Below are 13,206 nucleotides of genomic sequence, written 5' to 3' on the forward strand. Positions count from 1 at the left end.
TTCCTGATTCTATAAGCAAATCATATTTATGTAAGATTTGAGATATTTCTGTACTACATATATGACCTGCTCTGTCACACAATATTAACACATTATTAACATATTACTATCGCAAGATGTTTTACTGTCATGCCACAAAAAATGTAGGTCACACAGAGACAAAATCCAAGAAACATTTCATTAGAACATTCCGTAAATGCAATTTAAGTTGTATGATAAACTGAATCTGAAACAGGTGTCATTGAAAATATTTATAAAACTCACTGAATTATGCATATTATTTCTTGAACTACAAAGATTTCATTGCATAATATGTAATTCATTGTTTCATCATCTTATCTGACAAGAGCAATGACTAAAGATCCTTTACATACAATATAGATAACAACTCACTTGCTGGTCCTTTTCCTTGTGCAAACAAGAGATACCAGTCTTCATTGAGGTCAAAGAAGGTTGCAGCTGAGACAGCAGCTCGCTTTTTACGTGAGGCTGCAACTTTTATGGCCCGAGAAAATGAGCAAGAGAAGATCCCATTTTGCATACTTCCACCTGTTCCAGTAATACCATATGTATTCTGCAAGTGATTCAATAACTTTATTAAATTAAAAATAACATACTTGTATTGTATTTTAATCTCTTATCTACATTTAAAAAAATCAATGTTGAGATGATTGATGATGACCAAGAAAAAGGTTCATTCCCATAAAAGTTTATAAAAATAATCTTACTCTGTATTTTTTCAAATTTGTTTAACATGAACCAGACATCATGTATTTTTAAGAAAACCTCTTAATGGTTATGACCATCCATTTCAAAGTGATGAGGTGATAAGATATTCAAGATGGCTACTGTGATGGCAATTTTGTATAAAAAATTGACACCATTTTCATTGGGGACCATCTAGATATCATAAGTCTTCTGGTGTGAAACTCATGTCAATATGTCTTTCCATTTACAAGGAGTAGATGGATAGTATGGCATCAGCAGGAATCAAATTTAGAGGGACACACTGTGGGAGAGAGATTAAGTCCCTTGGGCTGCTCACCCCTTATCTTAAGCTAGAGCAAAGGGCACAAAAACATGCTCCTTTGATCTATCCAGTAAACCCTTCTGGGACTCAATGGCAAAGGGTGAGGTCTGAATAGAAGTATCTTTTTTAACTGTGGATGCATGGCTTTGAAGAATTTTGCTGATGGCACCTGTGAGGTTAGTCAGGATGACCTTGCTTGTTGATGGGCCAGGAGAGGATACAAGGGTCTTGTGTTGCTGGTCCCTCAGTTCTTAGGAAGATGCAGATGTAGTGAGACATCTAAAGAGGGACTCTGCCTTCAGGAAAGCAAACTGAAAAAAGTTCTTACTGTTCTCCGGTAGGCTCTTGAAAGTGTATTATAAGAACTCATAACTATCATAAGGAACTCCTCTCCAAATTTTATAACTACACAAGAATTTACACTAATGGATCAAAGGATGATGAAAAGGCTGCTGCCACCTTCAACAGTGAAAATCACACTATAAAAGCTTGTTTTCCAGATGGTGCATCAATATTTTCAGCTGGAATCACGACAAAAGATCTTGACTTGAAATACGTCATAACCAAAAACATTTTGAACTTTATCATCTTCTCTGATTCACTTTAGTCACTGAACAATAGGAATTTGAAAAACACTTTACTGACCAGTATTAAAGGTAATGAAAAAGCAGACCTCACTACCAAATTAGCCTTATGTCTACAACCTTTTAAAATACCAGTGACTGACCTGGAATCTGGAATCCAAAATTTTATATTTAGTTTGTAGCAGGTATCATGAATTAATGCTGTCAATAACAAGGCTCATGTGGTCAAACCCTCCATAGGCAAATGGCCTCCCTTTAACAGGACCATCCATAAGGACATGGTAGTCACTACACAAATTAAAATTGGTCATGTTTATATAACCCACTTCTACATATTAAAGGGTGAAGATCCAATGGAGTGCATATCTTGTAAAGAAACCCTTTACATGAAGCACTTTCTGTGAGACTATTTTGATCTTCAACCTACACATGGATATTACCACAATGTTTATCAGATGAAGGAGCTTTCTGATACAGTAAATGTAACTTGTATTTTAAATTCCTTGAAGAAGTTAACATTTGCTCTCAAATGTAGCTTGTGTGCAACCAATTTCCTTTGATATTTGTAATGATAAATAATCTTTTATAGTCAAATTAACCTTTATACACACCATTTCCATTTACTGTTGACCGGGAACCATTATATATTATCCACACCATTTCAACACTTTGTTTTTGTTATTTTATCAGTCATTGATAATACATAAATCATTTATCATATAACCTTTACTTGTTAGTACTATATAGCCTTAAGAGGTAGTGTGCCATAAAACCACAATCAATGAATCAATCAATGAATCGATCAATCAATCAATCAATCAAGAGCAACATCCCTGTGAAAGTGGAGAAGCTCTACAGATAATACCATGGACATAGACAAGGCATGCCACAATGTCTTAGCCACTTCCTCTAGTAAGTGCTGAAGTTCACCAAATCCTTCTGGAGGTCAGATTCACATGTGAGGCTATGCTGACCAGTGCTTTAGCCTTAAGCTTCAAGGTTTCCAGTGTCTTGACTAAAAGTGGGCCCAGGTCACTGGCATCCAAGGTAAAAGGTCTAAATCTTTATGACCTAATGACAAGCTATGATGCCTCTCTCACCTAAGAAACATGTTCCTTTTTTGTTCCATGACAATGTTTGTGACGTACTGCATGTCCCTAATGATGAAATTTGGCATGTTTAAAAATAGATATATAGTTAGGAGTAGATTTTGTCAATAAAGGTGGTGTATTCATAGTTTCAGCTAATCTGCTTGGGGAAAAAAATAGAGTACTATCCTAATTCATTATGAAATTTAGAAATATATGGGAATTTTAAACATTATAAATAGTTCATTACAATATGAGAAACCAATGCACAGGAGGCATCTTCTATGCACAAAGTGGCAGACTATTTTTCTGATGGAAATAGCAATGTGAAGAGCAAATGAGTCTGGACAATTATGAAAGTTTTGAATCTGAATTTTCAGGTTTAGTGCTGAGGATTTACCTAGTGACTCTGACATCTCTGACCCCAACTCAAGAGTCAGGATTTACCAAGTGACTCTGGCATCTCTGACCCCAACTCAAGAGTCAGGATTTACCTAGTGACTCTGACATCTCTGACCCCAACTCAAGAGTCAGGATTTACCTAGTGACTCTGACATCTCTGACCCCAACTCAAGAGTCACGTTTTACCCAAATAGTAGCACAGAAAGTGAGGAAGCATAAAATGGTGGCAGTTACAAAGTTCATAGGTGAAATATTCCCACCAGTCCTAAACTGACAGCAGATTTTGAAACTTCAGCAACAAGACCAGTGGACTACTTCTCACCTTTTGCAGAAAACACCATGTTGGAGACCAAAGCCAATGAAACCAATTTATATACACAGCTACAACAACAGCAGTTTTAATATCTCCTGACATACCAGATGAAATTAAAGCTTTCTCTGTTTAAATGTTTACCATGGATGTCTCTCCATGTCACTATTACCAGGATTACTGATTAAGTTTTAGGTTAGAGGATTTATGATCACAATCATGAAAATTAGGTATCAAAAATCAGTCAGTATTTTCATGTCAATGCAGAAGTCTTGCAGGTGCACATGAATGACCACAATTATGATCCCATTAATAAGGTGTAACCTCTTCATGGCATGGTGTTGGCTAATTAAAATAGTTACTACCTGCATTCCGTTGAGATTGCAATTGATGAGGCCATGAAGGGATACAAATGGCATTCTGACTAGAGATGATACATGCTTGTCAAACCAGACAAGTATGACAAAGCTTTTGGTCAGGAGTTACGGAGTTGACATCAGCATTTTCCAGCTGTAATGTGGCAAAATGGATCAAAGTTAAATCCAGATGATGTATGGACTGGGTTATCACGCTGTCCATAATCTATCACAAGATCTGACTGAGAAAAAAAATATCATAGTTTATGCTTTCATTGGTACTTTTCCAGCATTATCCTTGCTGAACACCAATAACACTATATATGACATTCACAAAGGTCTTTCACCGTTTCTTCGAGAAAAATAAGTGACAATGTGTCAAATATTAAACTAAGGGCAGTTCACAGGTTATATAAAGGAATCTATTACAAGCAATGGAGTAGGAGGATGAAGTACAAGTGAATGGAATAGATTTATTTAGGACCAGTTGAGAAAGCAATAGGCTGCTGGAAAAAAAAGCAACAAATACATCAGGTACATTATGTTGTTTATTTTATCAACCAGTCCTGATACATACATGCCACAAGAGAGAGAGAGATCTAATTGGCAATTTTTGTGGAAGAAAGGAGTTAACTGTGAGGGAAAATGGTGGTTCTAGAGAGAGAGAGAGATCTAATTGGCAATTTTTGTGGGAAGAAAGGAGTTAAATGTGAGGGAAAATGGTGCTTCTAGAGAGATTCTTGTGCTATCTGATGAGCAATAGCATGCATGTAAAAGTTTTTCCTGGCCTAAAGAAGATGTGTAAAACCAATTTTCAGATAAAAGTTCTTCATGAAATTGTCTATGATTGCTGTTATAGCCTTTTGTTTTTATTTTGCATTTAAAGCAAAAAGTTATGATTCAGCTGTTGTTACCATTTTTCACCTGTTCAGTGATGTAAATATTCATTATCTGCAAAACCTGAAGATCATCTTCCTGCCAGTTGTTTTGATGCACAATATACTTGTATATGATACATGGACTTTGATGATATATGATACACAAACTGTGACGATACATGGGCTTTGATGATATATGATACATGGACTTTTGATGATATATGATACATGGACTTTTGGTGATATATGAATATACGTGGACTTTTGATGAAATATGATACATGGACTTTTGATGATATATGATACATGGACTTTTGGTGATATATGAATATACATGGACGTTTGATGATATATGATTCATGGACTTTGATGAAACAGTAAGCATTATATTTCATTTTAAAAATCCAACAGGAGCACCTTGGTTGATATTATGCAGTATTACTTAATGACATCAAATGTCATCATTAGGGTGTAAAGTCAGTTCATCAATAAGTAGTAAAGGGTTGAGGGGCCATGCAGGAGTGTGAAAAACAGAGGGACTCGCCACCCTTACACTGTCTAGAAAACTTCTGTCCCTTATTAAACTTTTGAGAAAGTTCCTTGAACATGGCAGAGTGAGGGAGCAAAGGAAGATCAGTTTGGGAGTTAGTCCCAGAGAGTTTCTCCAAAGTGGAGAGAATTTTTGTGTCATCCAAGCCTGAGGGCTTGGAGCACAAATCCTGAGCTAAAAGAAAATGAATTCAATCTGCTTAATGCCATGTCAGGGGACCAGATCTCTTCCTCCTCCATTGAGTAAAAGTTGAGTCACCTCAGCCAGTTCTGCACTGAACTCACGAGTCCATAAGCACTGACAGGATATTATTGTTCTGCTCTCGCTTTTTAGAGGAAGGACTTTGTGGTTTAATAAGGGGAACCTTGACCCTCAAGTCCTTATGCAGACTGAGAGAAGAAGGCCTTCCTTATTTTAATCTCCACTTTGAAAGTGGACTGCAACATTAACCTGTCTAGTATAAGTCAAAGATCCTGAAGTCCATGACTGCATAAAAGGGAAAGACCAATCACTTCCCTTCATTCGATGACCCCACATTCCAACAGGATTGAGTGGAATACACCTCTCCCTTGATAATGCATGCCTGGGTAACTCATGAATCCACTTATAATGCAGGGTCAGGCATGCATCCCCTTTTTTCCTGAGAAAATACAGTAGAACCTGTCTTGTAAGACCACCTCTTTTGCCAAAAAATTATGGTCTCTCATAACAGGTCACAGTGCTATATAATGAATAAATTTGTGCATTGAAAATGTGGTCTCTCAAGACAGGTGGTCTCACATAGCAGTGGTCTTTCAAGACAGGTTTTACTGTACCCAATGAAACTCTGATACATTTTATTATTAAAAATGATAATTAATACCAGGAAATCTAATTCAACATCACAAAATTTGCAACTTTTAGTTCCGCATAAAAATTATCAATACACTTTAACTAACAATATCTGACAATATTTTAATCAATGAAAATGCCAGTAATGACTGCTGGTAGCAGCACATTAAAATATAAACACCAAAATTAAAAGGGTTTGTTAAAAGAAATTCATGATTTAGTTCTATCTTTTAATTTGGTTTCAGTGTAATCATTATAAATGTTATATGCCCTCTAGTATTCAAATGTAAACAGTATCAATCTACCATCACAACTATGACCTCAAGTATTTCTAAGAATCCAAATGAATACTGACTGTGTTTTGATCTACAATTTTCAGAAGTGTTGTTGTATTATTTCAATCAATTAAAAGTAGATCTTTTTGTATTATCACTTTAATTACATCTTTTGTTTGAAATCAAATAGAGTAAACTAAGTGCACTGTGTACCTGACTAGGGGCATTGATTTTGTAAACAACATAATACACAGCTAATATTTCTTTGGGAGAGTAGATTAAATATTAGAACCATTATCAATGGAAGTAACCATGTTTATCTTAATCTGAGTCTAGGACAATGTTTTTCCCCCAAGGAAAAACCTGGTGTACCTGATAACTGACATGTTCTTTTTAGAATTTTGGAAAGAGACCTTATATTGTTGACAACTCAGAATGTTCTAGAAATGAAGTTTTGACCCTCATCATGGTTCTGCCTGAAACAGCTGAAAATTATTGGATCTTATCCTCTCATTTGGAAACAAAACAAGAGTGCATTGGTGTAATTTATTTGGAAAGTTATATAAACTTTTGGACAAATGAATAAAAAAATGAATTTTAAAGCTCAGAAAATTCGCACAACTGCTTTTTAGCAACCATTTTACAAAAGTTTCAGTGCAAGGTACATGACTACAATTTACAAGCAGTACATTGAAAAATGTATATGTATGCTAATTTTAACCCAGTAGTACATTTCATGTTACCCACTGTGATACTTTAAAAAGTGAAGTTAAAAGCAGCTCAGTATATAATGAAAGATCTTTTCACTGATATTATCTCTCTCACTATGTATCACTGAATGGAGGGGAAAAGATGATGTTTTGTTTAGTAACAATTAGTGCAATATTAAATGAAAATTTAAAATAGGAAAGGAAGAAATGTTAACTGCTTTCCAACAGGTCAGTGTTAGAGAAAACTTCAACATCTTATCAAGGTAAACTGGTTTACAACAGGTCAGTGTAAGATATAACTTCAACATGTTACCAAGGCAAACTGCTTTCCAACAGGTCAGTGTAAGAGATAACATCAACAAGTTACCAAGGTAAAATGCTTTCCAACAGGTCAGTGTAAGATATAACTTCAACATCTTATCAAGGTAAACTGGTTTACAAAAGGTCAGTGTAAGATATAACTTCAACATCTTATCAAGGTAAACTGGTTTACAACAGGTCAGTGTAAGATATAACTTCAACATGTTACCAAGGTAAACTGCATTCCAACAGGACAGTGTAAGTGATAACTTTAACAAGTTGACAAGGCAAAATCTGCTGGGTTTCTAGACTGAAGGTAAATTGCCACCTGCTGTGACTTTGGTCTTACTTCTGGACCAAGTGCTAGGATCTCATTTGCATATCAACAAGAAATGTGTAATATCTGGAACTCTAATAATAATAATAATAATAATAATGACTCTATTTAAAGAGGGTAACACAATTATCTGGAGAACTAATCTACCTTGAAGCCCTCATACAAAGGAAATTTATTTATTCTAACTGCATCTCTGAATCCACTGGATATATTGGGTTTGGAAGAAGGAAATAGAGTGGGTATTTCTAATCTCAACTGGAATACTATTTCAAAGATAAGTTCCAGAGTATTGGGAACTTTTTTTGAATAATTCATTATTTGGTTTGGGAATTTTTAGACATGGATCACAGGTGGGGAGTATTACCAGGTACCCTATAATGGAATTGTGATTGTAAATATTCAGGGGCACTATTACTGGATATCCTCTATATTAATTTGGCTTTTCTCAACCGGATTTGGTCTTTAATAGGTAATATTTTTAGCCTAAATTTTCCATGCTTTCTTTCTGACTGATATTAGACCAAAAGCTCTTTTTTTAAGATGTACACTAGCTTTGCTATGTTTTTATCATCTGAATTACCCCATACTGTATTACAGTAGTCTAAATAGAGTTGCATGTAACTTTTATAAAATAGTTTTCTGTGCCTTTCAGGGAGAAAAGGTCTCATCCTACTGAGAAGCCATGAACCTGAATTAACTTTTTTACTGATATGTTTGATACGTTCAGTCCATGATAGGTTATTATCTACCAGAATACCAAGTAGTCTATCATGACAGACCACTGGCACACTTTTATCCTTCCATGTCAGACATAGTTCATCACTATCAAGATTTGTCCTTTTTTGCCATGTACAGATAGGTAATATTTTAGTTGCACCAATTTTCCAGTTTGTTTAGGGCATCCTGTAAAGAAATTTCCAGTTCATGCTTTGTGTTTTGAACTGGATATTTCTTTACAGGATGCCCTAAACAAATGTGTTTCCAATCCCTGTCTTATATTCTATCCATGCTTACATTATCCAGTAGCACATTTGATCTTCCTTGGTTGTAGGAAGAATAAGATTTCACTACCCCTGATGCCAATGAACAGTCTGCAACACTGTCATCACCCTGAAATTAGAGGAAATAGAGACATAATAATAGTAAAAATATTCTTGATGCAGTCTGAATATCTCATATTAAGATAGGAAATAAAATCCTAAAGACTCTGTGGCAACCTTAGCCTTGCTCTGTATGTGATTCCTCAAACAAATATAAATATTGTTTTCTGCTGTAATTTTTCACTGCCACGTTTTGGATATTTATTGACATACAGTAAATATAAGTCAATATCAACACCTTGTTCCTGCAAGCATCTTAATAACAGACTATGGTTTGAGTAATGGTAAGCAACATGCAGATAAATAAATGCATGTGACATAATTGTCAAGGTCAAACACTGTGAATCTATTTTAATAATGGTGAAACCCATAAGTGAAAGAATTCACATGCAAAAATATGTTCCTGTCTTGTAAAGAAAGACTGGAAAGGTCAGTGGGAGAATGACATGCAAAAATAAATTTCTGACTTGTAAAGAAAGTCTGGAATAGACATTGGAAGAAGGATGATATAAAATGCATTACTGTCTTGTAAAGAAAGACTGGAAAGGTCAGTGGGAGAATGGCATTGTAACATGCATTCCTGTCTTGCAAAGAAAGATGGAAAGGTGAGTTGGAGAATGACAAAGTAATATGATTTCCTGTCTTGTAAAGAAAGACTGAAAACAAGAGTTGCTGCCATATTTTGAAAGACACCACTGAGAAAGTTTCAGACTTCAGCAAGGATAATCTACAGTATTTATCTAAATGTATCTATTTTTATGTCTGAGGGTTTAAACTTAAGTAACAGAAAAGGCAAACCAATCAAAAATTCAAGTTTCCAAAATATACATTAATTTAAATAATATAAAATCAAACAAAGTGACAGAATTAAAAACAACTTACAATGTATGAATTTCTAGAATGATATCAACTTCTCACCCATCTAGAAACTGTTCTAAGGTAATCTGAATGAAGCTTCTACAGTGATTATGTGTTACCATGATAACACTGAATTAAAAAGGCTTATTAATCCAAAATGATTTTTACCTGAATGTAATCTCAAAAATGAAACAAAAATTAAAACTTGCTCTTAGTAACCAATTATAATTGATTATCAGTTGATTAAGTGGAACTGATTATCGATTATGAAATTCTGATTCACATCACTAATGGTAGCTAACTCAGGTCGGTCCAAAGGAACTGAAGGTCAGACCATTTCTTCCTTTTAACTTCTGAGTATTAAAACCAACTCTTATATTCTTGAGTGATAACAAGATTTTCAAATTATCTGCTGTGTTGGACATTTTGGATGTCAGATTGGTCTCATTTTGTCAAGGATCAAAAAAGCATCATTAGGACCACCAAAGACATCATAAGAAGCTTTCTGGTGGACACACCATGCTGATTTGAAATCAGGTGTAAGTGGGGTAACAATATCAAGATTTGCCAGATGGCAATAATGGTGGCCATATTAAATATCTGATTGGCACCATTTCCATTTAAGACCAACTAGATATTACGAGAAGCCTTTTGGTAAAAGACAATGTTGATATGACTAGTCATCTTGGGGAAGTAAAAAAACAGGATTTTCAAGAAGGCCACTGAGGTAGCCATATTCAATGTTTGAGCAACACTTTCATTAATAGCCAACTGGATATCATAGGAGGTCTTTCACTAAAAAACACTTGCTGACATGACCATTCTTTCACGAGAAGTAGTGATAACAAGATTTTCAAGATGGCCTATGACTTAACCACGGTAACGTCTCATTAGAGCAGAAACCATTAGAGCTTATCACACTAGAGCACAAAAAATATTTTTGTCCTACTAGAGCTAATCTTATTAGGGCGCATCCCATTAGAGCGTGAAGAACTAGTATCACTAGAGCGCGAACTAGTCAAAAGACTTTTGAAGAAACAAAGTATTTATTATTCTCGTTCATGGGTTGCTCATTGATCTTTGCATTTTATTATTTTACAATGTGTTGTACTCATACTGTCCCTGGAGCTGGTCTCTTTGTTTTCCTTCACGGTATATTTCTTTATGACATATACTTCCTTCTTCAGACACTAGGTCTTGCAACTGGTTTTTATATCATGGCTGCTAAATTATAGTGATCTTGACCAAGGATCAATCTATTACAGTATTGTGTTTGTATTATATATGTATCTATATTGTTTTATTCATGTAATATCATGTTTGTGCTAGGAATGACCACTTTATATATTTTAATTTGCATTACATTTTTTATCTACTTGTTTATTTGCATACAAAAAAGAATAAACCAGTGTAAGGCATAATAGTTGTATAAAATTATGTGTATTGATGGTTCTCTGGTTTCTGTTTAGTAATTATTTTCTAATCACTGTTACCACCGTTTTTGTACATATTATTATTATATATATATAACATCAAACGTGATGGCAATTCAATCTTATTGAACTAAATTTTTTTCTCCGCGCCCTATTGTGAATGCGCTCTAGTGAGATTTTTTTATGCTCTAATGGGATTAGCCCTAATGAGAAAAATAAATTTTTCAGCGCCTCACTGAACGGCGCTCAAATGGGATTTGCTCTAGTGAGACCAAACCCTTAACCACACTGGATGTCTGAGCAACACTATTAATTTAAGTCCAATAGGGCATCATAAAGTAATTTAGCTCCATTTTGATATGACCATCCATTCAGGAGAGCAGCCATAAGAAGATTTACAAGATGGCCACCATGATGGCCATACTGACTGAGCAAGAAGAACTAATTTCTTTTAGGACCAACCGGACATCATACAATGTATGCTGGTGAAAATCCCATGACAACATTAATTTTCGTTAAAGAGTAACAATAAAAAGAGTTTCAAGATGGCTGCTGTGGTTCCATCTTGGATATCAGATCAGCATCATTTTCATTTTGGCCGAGTAGACATAATACAAAGTCTTTTGGTGAAAATCTCATGTTGATACAACTTTCTTTTAAGAAGCAGTAAAAATGAAAAGATGACCCCTAAGGTGACCATATAAGACATCAGATCAGAACCAATCTCATTTAGGATTAGGACGACTAGACACAATAATAAGTCTTTTACTGAAAAACCAATTTTGATGTGCAGCAATAACAAAATTTTCAAGATGGTTGGTGTGCAGCAATAACAAAATTTTCCAGACAGTCACTGTGATAGCTATAACGGATGTCCAAGTAGAGCCATTTTCATTCAGGACCAACTAGACTATGCAATGACAGTGTGTGAAGTTTTATGGCAATCCTTCAAGTAGTTTAGTGGGTAGTGATAACGAACATGTGCTAATGGACAGATGGAAGATGGACAACAGTCTATCCCTTATCCCTTAAACTCCAAGTATTTAACCATTTAATCACCATAGCTATAAACCACCAAAGTTCAGTACAATAGCCTTTTCTGACCTCATCCTAATGCCTTTCTCTTGGTTACTATAAGTAATTTCCCCTTTCCAAGAAAATTAAGAGTATATATGGTTACAGGGTGAGGATCGCAAAGGTGTAAAAGCTTTTTAACTAGAGGGAGTGCTCTTTGAGGAAAGGACAGATTTATACATCTGTGCTAAATGCATACATAAATTCCCCTTTTTATTTCAGCCAATGAATGTTACATAAATGCCTTTTCATGCTGAGAAAGTGTATATATGCTTATAGGGTGGAATTTCAATCCTTTCCAAGTTATGACCCAGGGGCTTGGTCACTAGGGTTGAGCATGATCAAGGGGTAATGTTGGCTTAAAACAAAGTTAACCATCTATACAAAGGGGATATAGGCATGCATAATAGAAATAAGCACTGACTTTAATCAAAATATGTAAAACTTAATTAATGACCTTTAAGCCCTCCCCTACCTGAGAGACAAGAGAAGTAATATGTCAGTGACAATCCCTCCAATGATAGCTTTGCATAATTGGTCTACCAGCCAAATACTCTAATAAGAAAACAACCATGCGATTCTCATTCCTTAAACAATAACAGACCTGCCAACCCTAAAAAGATTATCTCAGTAAGGCAGTTTATATTTTTCCATAAGCTTGACCAGTTTTCAGTAATATGTAACAAGATATCATGTACTGCTATTGCAAAGTTGGAAATGTGTATTTAAAATGTTTGGTATTGAAAACTGATATCAAAATCAACACTGTTTTCATTCAGGACCAACTAGAAATCGTTACACTACCTCTTCTGAAAACCTCATGTTGATATGGCCATCCATTCAGCAGGAGCAGCAATTGGATTTTCAGGATGGCTAACATGACAGCCATACAGGACAACTGAGTATTATCATTTTCATTTAGGACCAACTAGACTCTGTGTGTGTGTGTGTGTTTTTAGAAGTACTAAGCTAGTGTGAACAGGTGGGTGCAAAACAAAAAATGACACAACAGACGATCCCACACGCTCTTCTGGTCTATAACCCTTTACCTCATGCAAGCGCCTTTGGATACCTCTACTCCATTTGCAAA

The 13,206-nt window shown here is 35.2% G+C and overlaps 1 protein-coding gene across 1 annotated transcript in view; it reads right to left on the reverse strand.

Annotated features, from left to right (window-relative positions):
- LOC149784933 (ferric reductase 1-like) overlaps window positions 1-13,206 on the reverse strand; it is a 103,235-nt gene that overhangs the window by 68,556 nt on the left and 21,473 nt on the right. The window contains exons 7-8 of the mRNA XM_089978564.1: window positions 8,666-8,761; window positions 394-574 (exon numbers count right to left, since the gene is read on the reverse strand). Of these exons, the coding sequence (XP_089834690.1) occupies window positions 394-574; window positions 8,666-8,761 (277 nt within the window). The remainder of the gene's footprint in view (window positions 1-393; window positions 575-8,665; window positions 8,762-13,206) is intronic.

The sequence above is a fragment of the Sinohyriopsis cumingii genome, chromosome 13 (genome assembly GCF_028554795.1).
Source record: "Sinohyriopsis cumingii isolate HCF-2022 chromosome 13, ASM2855479v2, whole genome shotgun sequence".
NCBI lineage: Eukaryota > Metazoa > Mollusca > Bivalvia > Unionida > Unionidae > Sinohyriopsis > Sinohyriopsis cumingii.